Below are 17,066 nucleotides of genomic sequence, written 5' to 3' on the forward strand. Positions count from 1 at the left end.
GTTGATTGAGAGGCCAAAATCAACGTGAATGAAAGATGTTACTGCTCAAATAAAAGCTTCTTCCTCGGTTATTATAAGCTGCGGCTCTGCATGCTGTTTGGTTGCTTTTGAACATGCGGCATAAAAAATGTTCAGTCAAATTAGCCAAACCTTCACAACAAAAGTTTTTCCTGTTTGCACAGAATGAGAGGAGATAGTTGTCCCACAGGGAATCATTAAAATAACTAAGCGTGGCCAAATCAAACAGATACAAACTTATATCCTCATGCAACCTGTTCTCTGTCCTCCAAACCACTCAGATCGTAGCAAAATGTAAAAACTCAACCCCTCCCTCCTTCATCGTTCGCATTGTCCACTAATAATGATTTGTGTCCCCCGGTCTCAAAGAACAGCCTCTGCCAACAGAGCGAGGAAGTTCACCAAACTCTGTTGACAGCGCGCGGAGACACACAAGAAGAATTCAATGTGTTGTTACACAACAAATGTGCAGAGATGTGAACACAAGACGAGGGAATATAAACTGTGACACTGTGAACTTTCGAGAGCGGGGAATCAGCCAGTGGTCAGATATATTAGATATTAGAGCTTCAGCTGCAAGCTATGTTGGATAAGCTCTTTTATGACAAGAAGTTAAAAAAATATGCCTCTTTTGGCTGTTAACGAAGAAAAATGTAATTGTGCACCATTTTGTTGACACAAAGTTGCAAAGTTTAGCGAGAATTAAATCTATGTTCATTCAGAAGACATGAATCATTAAATCTGAGTTGAGACAGTTTCCTAAAGCTATTATAGTTCAATTGAACTGTACTCCAGAACTCTGGGTATGAAACGGTGTGAAACAATGTTTTTAGTACAGCTAGTAGACTTCAAGTTTTCAAGTCTGAAATGAAAACAATAAGTGTGTTTTAGAACCCAAAAGTAACAAATAACTGCACTTTTTAATACAATTCTTACATGCATTTCCAAGCATCAAGTATGTTTTCAGGTACGTTTTAGCAAGTGTTGATGTGCTTTTCAATGATAAAGAAGTGAAGTATTACTAGTATCAAATAAGGAAAAGAAGTTGTCCCACTTGAACACAAATACATTGTAAATATCACAACACTTTTTTTTTTACTCTAGAATTTACATGTGCTTTAGCTCGACCAGCCTGAAATATACAATTTTTATGATGTGAGCTAAAGAAGCTTTTTTTTACTGATTTGAATTATGTAGCCCCATTAAGTACTGTGAACTTTAGCCACATTTAACACTGTTAAAGTCATGACACTACATGCAAAATATCAAACTAAATGGCATTTTGCAAACAAATGATGCTAGACTTTTCTAACTCATTAAGCCAAAGCCATTTACTTTAAATCAACTGGTCCCAAAGTCATTTTTAAGGGACTTAATGTATGAAGCAGTTACTCTTAACTCTAGTACAGGGATCGGCAAACGTTTTGACATTGAGTGCAATTTTACATTTTCTTTGTTAATGTCTGTACTGACACCCCCTAATTTTGATAAGTGACCAAGACAATGTGTGAAATCTTAAATATTTATTTTTCATTTTATGTCATAGATCTTTCAAAATCCTGAAACTATTTCCAAGTTTTATCTACATTTTGAATCAGACCCCCATGATGTGTGATTGTTTGCTCTTTTTCCTAAATAATGTATGAAAGTAACCATCGTTGTGGTTTAAAGGATAATTCACCCAAAACTTAAAAATCTCTTATCACTTACTCACCCGCATGCCATCCCATATGTGTATGACTTTCTTCTGCTGAAAACAATCAGGCCTTTGAAGCTCATGAAGAGATCATGAAGTCAGCATGCAAGTAATTCATAAGACTCCAGTGGTTTACTCAACGTCTTCTGAAGTGATCCAATACATTTTTGGTTGAGAACAGATAAAATTTTGAAGGACATTTTATGTACCCATCGGGTGTAATATTTAAGCAAAAACACATGAGAAATCATGATGTTCATTGTGATTATTGAATGGAAATGGTTTCTGAATTCTGTATTCGACCGTTTAATTAAATGTTATGATCAAAACTGTGAAAATAGAATCATATGAATTAATTATTCTTTTTAACATATTGCATCATTTTTATCAAATTTTTACATAAATAGGTAGGGCTTCGCTCATGAGAGTCTCCTGTTGATGTTGTTTCACAATGTGCAGCCAGCAGCAGTGACAAAGCAACACAAATGTGTGTATTTGACACCTATCCAGAGTCCTGATTGTTAGCATGTTTTTGTACATATGACAAAAACATTGTTAGTGACAAAACTTGTTAGTTTTTTTATACTAAAATATTTAACAGGACAATAATTATTTGCCATTACATTTTTATTCATAACTGGAAAACTGCATTGCAAAATACCAGTTTTTTTTCAGGTTTTCCAAGATGCGTGGAAACACGGAGGAAGTGTAATCGAGCTTGAAATCATGATCGCCAAGGACACGACTGTCAAGATGTACAGAGAGTTATACAGAGTTATATTTTGGTCTGTTCACACCTAAAACCAGCTGAATCACTTCAAAAAGACATTAACCAACCCCTGGAGTCGTTTCGATTACTTTTATGCAGACTTTATCTCCTTTTAGGAGTTTCAAAGTTTATCACCATTCACTTGCATCGTATGGACATACAGAGCTGAAACATTCTTCTAAAAACCTTAATTTGAGTTCAACAGAAGAAAGTAAGTCATATGGGATCTGGGATGGCATGAGAGCGAGTAAATGATGAGAACATTTTCATTTTTGGGTGAACTATCCCTTTAAGTAGTTATACATTTTGGGGCCACTTTATGTTATTGAAACAAAGATTTTTCAAGATTCCTGTCTTCTCCCATTCAAGCAAACAGGAGGATGTTTGCCATGATGGTCACGGAGTGTACAGACGTGCCTTAAAGGAAGTACATCCAGTGAGTTGAATGTAATTTGTGAGACACCATCATGATGTTTTGCTTTCATCCTGTCTTTAGACTCATGTCATTGATGAAGACATGCAAGCCACATCCTGTGGCTGTTTCACATGTCCAGAGCTTTGATTTCTTTCAAATGTATTTTGATATTTCAGTCTCATAATGATCACCCTTACTCACTCTGATACAAGGGGGGATACTTAATTTAGGACTAGGTTTACTCAGTTTCTGGGAAAATGCCTCATGTGCCATAACTTCTGAGATCAATTGATGAGAACCAGCCTAAATTATATCTGACAGACTGCAAATTAGGCCCAAGGCATCTTATTATTTCAAACCATTTTTGAAAATATTCCTGCATGTCTCTCCGTTGTGTTTTTTCAGGAATATCCAAGAACAGATAATGAGTAGGCTCATTTTATATGTACAGGTGAAACTCGAAAAATTAGAATATCGTGCAAAAGTTCATTAATTTCAGTAATTCAACTTAAAAGGTGAAACGAATATATTATATAGATTCATTACAAGCAAAGTAAGATATTTCAAGCCTTTATTTGATATAATTTTGATGATTATGGCTTATAGCTTATGAAAACCCCAAATTCAGAATCTCAGAAAATTAGAATATTACATGAAATCAATAAAAAAAGGATTTTAAATACAGAAATGTCGGCCCTCTGAAAAGTATAATCATGCATATGTACTCAGTACTTGGTTTGGGCCCCTTTTGCATTAATTGCTGCCTCAATGCGGCTTGGCATGGATGCTATCAGCCTGTGGCACTGCTGAGGTGTTATGGAAGACCAAGATGCTTCAATAGCGGCCTTCAGCTCTTCTGCATTGTTTGGTCTCATGTCTCTCATCTTTCTCTTGGCAATGCCCCATAGATTCTCTATGGGGTTCAGGTCAGGCGAGTTTCCTGGCCAATCAAGCACAGTAATACCATGGTCATTGAACCAGGTTTTGGTACTTTTGGCAGTGTGGGCAGGTGCCAAGTCCTGCTGGAAAATGAAGTCAGCATCTCCATAAAGCTTGTCTGCTGAAGGAAGCATGAAGTGCTCTAAAATGTCCCGGTAGATGGCTGCGTTGACTCTGGACTTAATAAAGCACAGTGGACCAACACCAGCCGATGACATGGCTCCCCAAATCAACACAGACTGTGGAAACTTCACACTGGACTTCAAGCATCTTGGATTGTGTGCCTCTCCATTCTTCCTCCAGACTCTGGGACCTTGGTTTCCAAATGAGATGCAAAATTTGCTCTCATCAGAAAAGAGGACTTTGGACCACTGAGCAACAGACCAGTTCTTTTTTTCTTTAGCCCAGGTAAGACGCTTGACATTTGAAGCCCATGTCCAGGACCCGTCTGTGTGTGGTGGCTCTTGATGCAGTAACTCCAGCCTCAGTTCACTCCTTGTGAAGCTCCCCACACATTTGAATGGCCTTTTCCTGACAATCCTCTCCAGGCTACGGTCATCCCTGCTGCTTGTGCACCTTTTTCTTCCACACTTTTCCCTTCCACTTAACTTTCTATTAATGTGCTTTGATACAGCACTTTGAGAACATCCAACTTCTTTTGCAATTACTTTTTGAGGCTTTCCCTCCTTGTGGAGGGTGTCAATGATGGTTTTCTGCACAACTGTCAGGTCAGCAGTCTTCCCCATGATTGTGAATTCAACTGAACCAGACTGAGAGACCATTTAAAGGCTCAGGAACCCTTTGCAGGTGTTTAGCTGATTAGAGTGTGACACTTTGAGCCTACAATACTGAACCTTTTCACAATATTCTAATTTTCTGAGATTCTGAATTTGGGGTTTTCATAAGCTGTAAGCCATAATCATCAAAATTATATCAAATAAAGGCTTGAAATATCTTACTTTGCTTGTAATGAGTCTATATAATATATTCGTTTCACCTTTTAAGTTGAATTACTGAAATTAATGAACTTTTGCACGATATTCTAATTTTTCGAGTTTCACCTGTATATACAAACAAATGAAAAACCACAAGAAAAATGTAAAGGGATATTATTCCAAAAATGAATATTCTGTTGACTTGTAACACAAAAGGAGAAGTTAAGCAAGTATGTTAGCCTTAGTAACCATTCACTTTCATTGCATATTTTTCCAAACAATGAAAGTAAACGGTGACTGAGGCTAACATACTGCCTAACATCTCCTTTTGTGTTCAACGGAAAAAATAATGTAATGTGGCTTTGAAAAAGATGGAAGCCATTAAGCTCCATTTCTTTTAATTCAAACTTTGATTTAGATGTAATAAAATTTCCAATAAGCTCCTCCCACCAACTTACCATAATAACAATCTTGGCAGAGCTGTGGGCGTACCACAGGCTGTGATGGGCCAGGACGCACAGTAAACCATAAAATGCCAGCGTTGCCAGGTTACGTGGGTCCAGCAGTGACTCCACTAGGGGAATAGTACCCATAGTCCAGTCACAGCACAGCTCAGAAGGGTTGAGCAGCAGCCAGGCATTTACTGGCAGGAGGTAGTTGAAGGTCAGCTGTCTGGTTGGGGTGGAGCTCACGGCAGCTGGATTATCAAACCTAATAAGAGATAGGAAATAATTAATGAGTTCTTGCACCATAAGAGACATTTGTTAAAAGCAGCACTAGACTGTTTGGACAGGGTAATTGATATGAGAAACACAGAGAAGAAAAAGGGTTTCTCCAAATCAATTAATCAATTAGCTGGGGGAAAACAAATGTATTGGCTTTTATTGGCTACTCATTCCTGAGTGTCAGTGAGGGCCCTATGATTTCTGTGTTATGAAAAACACAGATGGAATACGGTCATAAAAATGGAATTCGCTATAACACGCGGAATGTCACAGAACTTTATATCTTTGGGATGAAATTAATGTATAAATGCAAAATTAATCAAATTAAAATTGTGATATGTTCTAGTGTGAAGATTAAACCACAAAGGATGAGATTTAATTAAACAAATATCCTACATGAGCGGTGTGCTTCAACAGTAAATGAATGTGAGAAGCCGCTGCTCACAGTAACCACATCAAAGGCCAAAATAAAAGCATCATTAAATTAGACATGTGCAATTGAAAAAAATGTGGCAGAAATATATTACTTCTGTATAGTAAAATGTTATATTTATTGTAGTAGTAGTAGTAATAATAATATCAATAATAATTACATTATATTTAAGCAATATCTCAAGCAAGACTTTCATTAATACTGTGATGCTCTAATGTGCAGCACTGTATTTGACTAAAATAATAAATAATAATAAAAATAAAACACAAATACAACAAACTCCAATTTTGGGTTTTGGATTGTACTGTAAGGATTAGTGTAGATGCTCTTTATTTAATAAAATAATAATGCAATGGAATGTTGAAATGTAATTGGTCTGTTTTCATTTGATAACTTCTATTAATTAATTTGAGGAGACAGTTTTTTTACTGATAAAATTTAATTAAACTATAAAACCGGATTTGGGAAAAAAAAAATTTCCAAATTGCATTAAATTATTTCATAGGGGCCTAAATGAAGGCAACAACGATTATGGAACAAATGATCAGAACAAAGCATAAATTACATAAAGAAGACAGTGATAATGTGGAGATAAATGTTTTTTAAATAGTTTAAAAAGGTAACAATTAGTTTATAAAAACAAAAAAAAAGCTGCTAACACTTTAAAATAGGGTTGTAATTTTTAACATTAGTCATCTTCATTAGTTAACATGAACTAACAATGACCAATATTTTTTCAGCACTTATTAATCTTGGTCAATGTTAATTTCAACATTTTTCAATTGAAAAGTTGTATATTGATATTAGCTAATGCACTATGAATTAACAATGAATAATTGTATTGTTATAACATTAACCAAGATGAATAAATGCTGTATAAAATATTGTTCTTTGTTAGTTCATGACACCAAATACATTTACAAATGTTAATAAATACCACATTCTTGTAGTGTCCTGGAAAAAAAAAACTATTTTGCACAAATAAAACAAAAAACATTTTAAGACCATTCTAATTTGCCTTTTTGATTTTTTTTGTTTTGTTGTTGTATTAATACATTTTCTTTCTTTTAATTGTGGGGTAAAATATCTTCTAAAATAAGTTCTTTGAGGTTTACTCATTGTTAGTTGCAGTCATAGTTCACTGAAGGGGAAACAGTGATTACCAATGCTTTTTGTGAATTTTGTGAATCAAGACATTGTGAACCATTAATATGAAAATAAATATATACTATATGCACTATAATCAAAAAAGTTAAAAAAAAATGGGTTCATTCAAGGTGATCTCAACTGCTGCATAGAATTTAACATGCAATCTGACAATATATATGAGCTGACAACATACTGCAAGATTTCCATGTTTCCCAGCTATTTCACTTTTTTGAAAGAACATTTTCCTTTAGTTTCCATATAAATTTTCAATATTTATGTTGGTATAATTCAGCCCATGACCACTATTCTGCAACAAATCATGTTCCACATGCATGTACAAACAGAGAGAATAAATAGGGTCCAAGCCACACTAAACAATAGACAGATTTAGAGGGACAGTTCAACCAAAAAAAAAAATATATAAAATCTGTCATCATTTAGTCATTTCCAAACCCGAATGACTTAATTTTTTTTTCTCTGAAACACAAAAGGAGATGCAAGGAAGAATGTTAGGGACTGACAGCCTAGAACGATATAATTGTTAGTAAATGATGGAATTTTTTTTGGAGTGAACTATCAATTTAATGTCACCAAGTGTCACCAAAACAACAAGACTGCCAAATTGACAAGAGTTGTTGTGACTCATGACTCTCAAAACAGAATAATATAGTGTTGATTTTACTCATTTTCATTGAATCGCAAGAATTTAAGGCAAATGGTGGTATTTCCTGAATTAAATAAAATTTCTCCCTAGACAATAATGATTATGGGAACCCATTATTTAACAGGAAATGAGAAAGCATTCTGATTTAATTAAAACCAAGTACAAACATTAGTTGTACTTTGCTTTATTATACAGTTATTCATTTGGAAGAGGCCTTCATCAAAAGTGACAAAGTGTTTTCAAGACATTTGATAAGTAAGCATAATTCCTGGTTAATTGAACCCATAACCTTGTTGTTGTTCGTGCAATGCTCTACCAGTTCAGCTACAGCAGTAAAGAAACAGACTTTTGTTTTTCCACCCACTAAAATTCAGTCCTCATATTAAATAAACAAACCTTCAAAAGGTAAAAAAGCAAATAACCTTGACATCGGCTTTCATTTTTCCCTATAAACACTTGCCATGTTAACTAATAACTAATATTTTCCAAAGCAGAAATATTTCCGCTGTTTGAAATGGACACAAACTCAAGTTTATCACTTGGCTTTCACAGAGGGGTGTGCTTTGGGAGAGAGGTTTCAAGGGTGGGAGAGCCAACTGCAAGTATTAAAAACCCAATAAAACCATTTGCACAACCCGGTCATAAATCCAATCGCTTGGAAGAAGAATGTTTTTGTTTTGGCTGGGACATTCCAGCATTATCACATTATTCCAAAATACAACTCAAGGATAAAATATATAGAAAGTATGTTAATCTAGCATATTATGTCTCCAGAGAGCAGTGCGATTAAGCTACTACAGACGTTCGGAGACAGTCGGTGGATTATGTCTGGGGGATTAGAGATTGCTTCCGTGACAAATCCAAAAGGATTTTTCATACTGATCCTAATCAACTTCACCGGTAATGATCAAAGAAAAGGAGTTTGTCTATGTATAAGGCATACTTCTCTTTTATACAAAGCTTTTGGACTTTTGAAGATGCTTATTTTGTACAAGGGTGGGAGGATTCGATCACAATGCGAGAACCTCTTTAATAGTGCTTCTGGGTCTGGCACGGGAGCTGATGTTTATATAAGTTTTGTGACGGTCCACAACATTTCAGACGGTTAACATACTGGATTAAAAAAAAGATTTTCCCATAATATGACACCGCAGACATGTTTACATTCATTTGTCACATTGTCCCGTTGATGATTGACACTATTTTGTCTATAGAAAAGAAACCCGTTTACATTTAAAACAAATCTTTACAGCAATGAATCAGTGTATTATCATAAAGCACTAAGACATGAGAGGTTGTGCATTACAGCGAGAAAGCCCTGGGTAAGGGGTGTTTTTTTGATGGCAAATGCAACATGATGCTTTAAGTAATAAGCTACTGTTTAAGTTTAGGCTGCTTGCCAACAAAGTAGCAACTTGCAGCAATAATGTCGGTGTTCCCGCTCTTTTCAAGGCACAATTTCCCAGGGCATTTACAGGACATTTTCTGTGCCCAACAAATTAAAGCAAAAGCAAACGAGAGGTCATGATGTATATTGTAGTTATTGGCTGCTTATGTTTTCTGAATTTAATATTCAACACTTAGTTGACCAAAATGTTGTCTACAAATTACTATACAGTAGTAATATGTTGTTATCTCCTATAAAATCTTTGATTTATTTAAATAAATGAATAGTCTGTATGTGTTGTATGATTCAGAGCGCTCTGCTCTCTGTCATCCACTACACACACACAAAAAGCACACATGCTCATGACTGTGCTGTCAGTGAATGAGCAGCCAACTTCCCAAATTCATTTTGAAGCACGTAGCACATGCAGATTATATATACATTTAATTAAATCACAGCCTTTAGCAGTTTAAGACTCATACTAGGACATATCACAATTTTAATTTGATTAATTATACATTCAAACATTCATTTTTGTACCAAATATGTCAAATTCCATAACATTCCGCATTTTATAGCTGATTACATTTTTATGACTGGATTCAGTGATTCCGTCCACATCGCAGAAAACATGTGGTTACCATGGTACAAGTGGACACTGATCATTGAACTTAATTAATTCACATCCCAAAGTCTAAAGGCCACATCACCTCGCAACCACCTCAGGGTGTGAATTTATTTTCAAAAACATCAGCGGCCCGACTGTGTCATCAATGTCTAAAATGTATAACTCAAATGTATTCTTAGTTACACAAGAGCAATTTTTGGAACGAAAATCCCATTTTGCACTATATCAATACTTCAAATATTTGGTAGAGAAAAGCAGAGATGACCACAAATGAGCAGGAAATGTACGTGACTGGTTTGGTTTGTTTACGCCAGTCAACCGTTGTTTTACAATGCGCTGCCGGCAGCAGTGCCAAAATGATACAAATGTGTATTTGACACCTATCCAGACTCCTGACTGTTACCATGTTTTTTGTACATGTAAAAAAAACTTATAAGTGACACAGTCAAACTGTTTTATTATACTACAATATTTTCCCCACAATAATATTTAGCCATGGGTAAAATTAATTTGGCTGTGATCTCACCTGGTAAAAACTGGCAGCTGGGACTGTATGACCTGCACCCTGATGATGACCAGCAGGAGTGTGCTGATGATCAGAACAATGAGTTTCAGCAGGGTCTGCAGAACTGCGTGGGGGAATCCGTCTTTCCCTCTCAACACCTGAATTATGGTGTCAATCAGCACGGGCAGAGTGAACTGTATGAAAAGAGAGGGAAAACAATTGACATAAGGAGAAACCAATATATATATATATAAATATACATATATATATATATATATATACAGAATTATTATATGTCATGTTTATGATACAAGTCATATTTTATAAATCATTTTCAATCACATAATTATTAACAATTGCTATTGCTCATTCTTAGGTTTAGGGACGATTCTAGGATTTCCATCTTGGGGGGCTCATCTCCAAATTACACTATACGATGTGCACAATGTGTATTCCACTCTGTTGCAGAGATAGCATTTTTTTTTTTTTACTGTGTCATTCAAGTTAGTTAATATTTATTCAGAATACTGTCATTTTCTATGACAATATAACACAAAGTTAAAAGAATTAACCACAACTGCTTGAAGAATATAAAACCATATATTATCAAAATGGTCTATTTGTTGGCAACACGTTTCATCTTTCCTAATCACTCCTTTATTTGATCTCCATTTATTAACCCAAAAAAGAACATGAATCAATAATTTTGCAAGTTCTATCGTTTAAAGTTATATCAAACACCACAAAAACCTATTACTCCAATAAATTACAAATCTTTATTGATAGTAAAAGGAGAGAAGATCGGGACAGAGTGTAGGGCAGATCTAAAGCCACATCTCCCAAATGGGCACCACTGTTCAATGGAGGACATTGTGCTAACCACTAGGTCACATCTCTGACCAAGAAAGATACTTCTTAGAGTAAGTGCTATATAAGATGCTGCAACAAAACTTTCACACAACACATTAGCTCTGCACCGGACACATTAGATCAACATTACATTTAATACATTATTGTTTAATTGCTGTGCTTGTAACGCCTTAGGCCGATCAGAGTAATTACTTAAGCTACATATATTTCATTGGAACATCAAAGTCCATGAGATGCTCATGCATAAGGGTTGAATTAGAGTCATAGCTGAAGTTGCATACAGGAAGAACTGCGGAACAATTCGTCCAAGGTAAAGAGCCATAGACCTCGGGATCTTTTTAGAAACAACAGCTGCTTATTTTCATTCCCTTTCAGGAGCAAGCACACAAGAGAATTATGCCAGAGTCCATTATGTAAAATGTAATTGCATAATACAAAGGGCATGGTAGGCGTTCAAAAGAGGAAAGGAAACGCTGTACATCCAACCACTAATGGACAAGTTCAAATAAACACACTGGGTCTTTGAAATGGCTTTTATTTTAAGGAAAAGTTCACCCAAAAATGAAAACTCCATCTTTATTTTTCACCCTTAATTTGTTGCATCCCTGAATGATAGAAATTTAGCAGAATGTTCAAGCTGCTCTTTTCCATACAATAAAAATGAACGGTGACCAAGAGCTATCAAGTTCCGAAAATGACAAAAACCATCATGAAAGCTCATATAAAGTCTTCTGAAGCCATAGATAATATCTTTGCGTGTTGGAGGAAAAAAAAAAAAAAAAAAAGGATAAATCTTCTACACAGTTCGAATCTCCTTCATGTTCAAGCATATTCAAATACGGCGCATTGAAATATCTCACACCAGGTTTGACATCAATGATGCCATTGGTTCTCATGTGTCTCGTAAATGATTGCTACTTAAATTTTGGTTTGTTCCAAACACAAAGCGATCATATGGCTTTAGGAGATTTAGAATGGACTAGTTTTATGATACTTTCATTGTGCTTTTTGCCATTTTTGAAGCTTGACAGCCCCTGGTCACCATTCACTTTCATTGTTTGGAAAAGAGCAGTGTGAACATTCTGCTAAATGCTGTGTTCAGCAAAAGAGAAAAAACAATCAAACTGGTTTGGAATGACAATGGGGGGAGAATATTATGAAATAATTTTTATTTTTGGATGAACTACACCTTTAATATTGAAATATAGATGCTAATATTTGCTAACAGAGAACAATAACATGGTAATCAATATAGAACATAAAAAAGACTCCTTCGTGTCTGTAATGTGTGCTTATTGACTGACACGCCATGCGCACAGCATCTAACTAATGTCAGTGCACAAAAGATTTCGATTTTTTGAAACTCTGCAGAACATTTTAAATGAAATAGGGTGATTTCACATCTGGTAAGACTTGTGGTTAAGAAAACTATGAGACTATGCTGTTTTGTTTCAGTGCTATTAGAAATGAGAGATGTTTCCCTCAAGTTATGTACTCAACTGTCACTTACAAAATAGTTACGATGTCTTCTTCCCTTGTTTTTTTTTTTTTTCAGGCAGAAGGTATTGAATGCGATATTAGATAAATACCTTGTATAAGCTGTTGGTTATCACCCAGTTAATGCCTCTAAAAACCAAAAGTAGACATGCCCTAATATTTTAGATTCACACCAGAAAATTAGCTTGTGACAGGCAAGAGTGACAAGACATCAATAGAAAAATAGGTAGAATACATAATGCTTTCAAAAAACGGTTTCTCCCTTGTTATGCAATTGTTGAACGTTGTTACAAAACCAATATTTTTTAGCACCTTATATAAATTCAGTACACTTTGGTGTCACATGAATTATTATATAGCAAATCCCAATTTCCTGTTGTGAGATCTATTAGATGTGTTGACATGAAACATGAAAAAAGAAAAAAAAGAAATCCTCCCCCCTTGAAGGGTTAGTTCACCCAAAAATAAATTCTCTCATTTACTCTACTTGCTCATTAAAAATCTCTATTCATATCATAAATCTCCACTTTTACTTTTAAAATGTGAAAGAATGTGAAAGTAAAGCTGAATTATTGTTCTAAAAATCTTTGTTTGTTTGATCTTTAGAAGTAATGCACATCTGGGATGGTATGAGGGTGAGTAAATGAGAGAATTTTAATGTTTGGGTGAACTATCCCTTTAAGCACCTTTCACTGACGTTTCCCAAAAAAAAAAAAATTTTACAAAAAAAATAATATTAATAATAACAACATGTACACACACACACATAACGTTTTAGGCCTAATTTTGGAACCCATTTGTGGAAACTGTCACACCAGTACAACACGCCACAGGATTTTGTTCCCACTGATACCTCAAGCTTGGTTATATGCTCAATACTTTCAAAATCTTTTAGTTAAGGTTATTCATTAATAACACTTTCTTTATAAAAGTTTTCTGGATTTGTTTTGACACATTTTTATTGATTGTCAAATTGTCAGGCTAGTGCCAGCAACTGACAAAAGTGTCCAAATATGTCTACAGCTGTTTTTTGAGGCTGTACCCTGCGAAGACGTGTTAAGTCTTTCCATCTGGGAAACAGTTTCTTACTCCCTCTGTCTTTCTGCCAAGAAAATAGGGCTTCTAATATCAAAAAGAGAACCATGTTTTATGGCTTCCACTAAAAGCAATATAGTTGTCTTTATTTGTAGTTTCTTGCAAATAAGCCTTTGATCCAAAGACCCAATAACAGACCCTATTGACATAATAAAATTGACATATTGACATATTACACAGTGTGAATCACAGATCCTTTATTTATGAGGTAATAAATAAATGTGGTTCTTACCCCTTGGGCAACAAACACCTCATAAATACAGCATATCCCGATGACAGTGATCCCCTGCTCCTTGCATAGCGTGGCAATGGCAACCAGGAACACGGTTAAAATAATGGGGGTCCACACTGAAAGTGAAATGTCTGGGTTAATTTATGATCCAGTAAACCAGTACACACATCTGTAAAAGTACCATGGTGCTGAAAGATTCTCATCAATCAGTGTTACGGTAAGTACATTATTGTGTAAAAAAAAAAAAAACATTTAACCCTGAAGCTCTGAGGGTATTTTTAAAGATTTCTTGTTTCAGTGGCATACCCAAAATGAAAGGCTTATAACGCGACAAATAAAAACAAAAGTGTCAAGTGTTTGGTATCATTCTAAAGAAATATTTTCAAATATTTTAATGATGATAGAATATGAGACTCTAAGCCAAAGCAAATGCTAAAAATATTTATATTTAATATTTAAAATAAAATATTTTAATTTTAATTATTTTTCTGATTTCAAATGATATATCTCTGGGTTTAAATAAGGTGGCTCAGAAGAAATGCTTTTGTTTAGTTCCCAATTATGTCACCTGTGACTGAGAAATGTTTGTTTTGATACAACAAAGGAAACAAAACTTATTGCATTACAAAAATAATTGAAGTCTCCAAAGCCTCTAGAAACAAATAAAACATAATAATTGCATATAAGAACTAATTACACATGCAAACACAACAATGATTAAAGGTTAACATAGCATGAAGACATGATTTTAGTAATGAGATTTCACAGAATGAGTTGCATTCTGTGCCATTTTAGTCATCATTGAGTCTGTTCCATGTATTTGGCACCAACAGTCACCAAACATATGACTTTCTACCCAAATATGGATGATTTTTACAGATCTGAACCCAATATGTTCAGCTTAAAGTCCAATAACAGATAATCGACCTCAGCACGACGGTCACCATGAGAGAGGTAGCACACTTATGTCTTATGCATACATCATTTTAAACATACAGTGGGGGACATAACAGTCCACACTGAAATTTTCGAATTCAAAATCTAATATGAACCTGGAAATAAACAGACATTTGTCAAGGTTGTGAAATTTTGAAAAATCAAAAAATGTATGATAATATAATCAAGTAAAAACAACTAAATTAAATTAGAAAATTCCTAAATATAAGCATTTTTTTTTACAGGTGAACTCTGTGAACATCACTGTACTTTTTAAAATGATTATTAGGTTGGCTTTAAAGAGCAAACCTACTGATCTACCATTTAAGATCATTATTATTATTATTATTATTAGGTTGGCCTTTTTAAACTTATAATAGTGATGCTTTGCAAGAACCACTAATTAATCACACATACTTATTATACACTTTTTCAGCACCTAACTTGTCCTGCATCATTTGTCATAGACCCACAAATGAGGTGTCAAATCGACCGGCCTATTTACGACACCTGTGCTGTGACTTTTGGGGATGGGTGTACGGTGCACCCCTGGGAAGCAAAAAACATCCTTAAAAATCCCATATACTTTGCGATGCAACAAACTTTGACAGATCATATCTCCGGATCAGAATTTCGTAGAGACATGTGGTTGGACTAATTTCATACTGCCTAGCAAGCCATTTTGGAGCATTACTTGATTGTGGGTAAGATGTACCCCTGGGAGGTAAACCTGCACAAAAATTCCACATAGGCATACTATGGCATGGGTCTGGCCAATTATGTTTTTTCCTACCAAGACACTAAATTTGGTGGATCATATCTCCCAATCAGAATGTCGTAGAGACATGTGGGTAGGGTCATTTCACTTGGGCTACCAATCAGTCATTAAGTATCATCTTTCAAATGGCATAACCATGCCCTAGCAACCATTTACGGCACGCTAGCAACCGTCCCCATAGACTTCCATTCAAAATGATTCAGAAGGATATCTTCAGAACAGAATGTTTTAGACATTTGGGGATTGGCTCTTTTGAGTCAGGTTAGTAAGCAGCCAATGGGAATCACTCTGGTCACTGGCTAGCCATGCCCTAGCAACCATTTAGAACATCCTAGCAACCAGCCCTATTGTCTTCCATTCAAATTGGCTGAGAGTGATATCTTCGGATAAAAATGTCCTCGAGACATGAGAGTTGGCTTGTTTCACTTGGGTGCAGGGTTTCCGTTGTCCGGTAATTACCGGACATTGGCCGGTAAAAAAATTAAATGTCCGACAAAATTAAATCTCTCCGGTCAAATTGTCCGATTAAAATTGCCTAATAATCCCGTCCCCCTAACACAATCTGAATTTGAGAATAAGCCTAAAATGTATAAAGCAAAAATACACCGATCTCTTGCTATGTTATAAAGGAACAGGCTCTATCGTTTGAAAGTTATGAAACAACATCGCATGCTGCATTTCAAATAAAGCGCACGCCTAAAACGGCTGCAATATAGACCTAAACAACGAACGATTGAGTGAGACGTTTCAAATATGGCCAGGCCCAGGCAGACTAGCTTTAAAAGCTTTTTTCAGAGGCCAGACGATGGTGAATCAGGAACATCTCATTATAGAGAGATCAGTGCTTCTAATCCGCGCATTCGTGCAGTTTTTTCTCTATCATCAAAACTGAATAGCCTATGTTCATCAGTGCATGGTTACAGTCTATATCAAGCAGGGACACGTTTGTGTCCATTTTATTTTGTGATTTCACCGAATTAATAGAGAGTCTCCGCAACGGCGATAGATTGAAAGCGTGCGTCCTAGTGAAGATTGCGCACTTCGCGCAGCGCGTCGTCCATGCAACTGATAGCAGCGGACACGAAGCTCAGCTTGATTTCAAAAACAACAGATTTTAGCGCTAGATCTCTTATTTAATAACGGACTAAATGAATGATCTGCTAGTTAACTGGAGATGTTTTATTTATTTGTATTAGGTACATCCGTGCCTCAATGTTTCAAAAAGTGAATGTGTGTGAAACCACAGTAAAAAACAACTGGCGTTGATTGACGCCAATCGGACGTTCATGTTTTTTTTTTTCGTCTATTTGAAAGTTAAGCTAATAATAATATGTTGCATTCTATACGGCCTGATTATGTCATTTTTTAAAGGGGTCATGACATGAGAAACCAAAT

The 17,066-nt window shown here is 35.4% G+C and overlaps 1 protein-coding gene across 2 annotated transcripts in view; it reads right to left on the reverse strand.

Moving 5' to 3' along the window:
* LOC127638262 (protein O-mannosyl-transferase TMTC3-like) overlaps nucleotides 1-17,066 on the reverse strand; it is a 52,236-nt gene that overhangs the window by 22,990 nt on the left and 12,180 nt on the right. For both annotated transcript variants that reach the window (XM_052119710.1, XM_052119709.1), the window contains exons 5-7: nucleotides 13,958-14,073; nucleotides 10,285-10,457; nucleotides 5,231-5,483 (exon numbers count right to left, since the gene is read on the reverse strand). In XM_052119710.1, coding sequence (XP_051975670.1) covers nucleotides 5,231-5,483; nucleotides 10,285-10,457; nucleotides 13,958-14,073 — 542 coding nt within the window. The remainder of the gene's footprint in view (nucleotides 1-5,230; nucleotides 5,484-10,284; nucleotides 10,458-13,957; nucleotides 14,074-17,066) is intronic.

This window comes from Xyrauchen texanus, chromosome 46 (genome assembly GCF_025860055.1).
Source record: "Xyrauchen texanus isolate HMW12.3.18 chromosome 46, RBS_HiC_50CHRs, whole genome shotgun sequence".
Lineage (NCBI taxonomy): Eukaryota > Metazoa > Chordata > Actinopteri > Cypriniformes > Catostomidae > Xyrauchen > Xyrauchen texanus.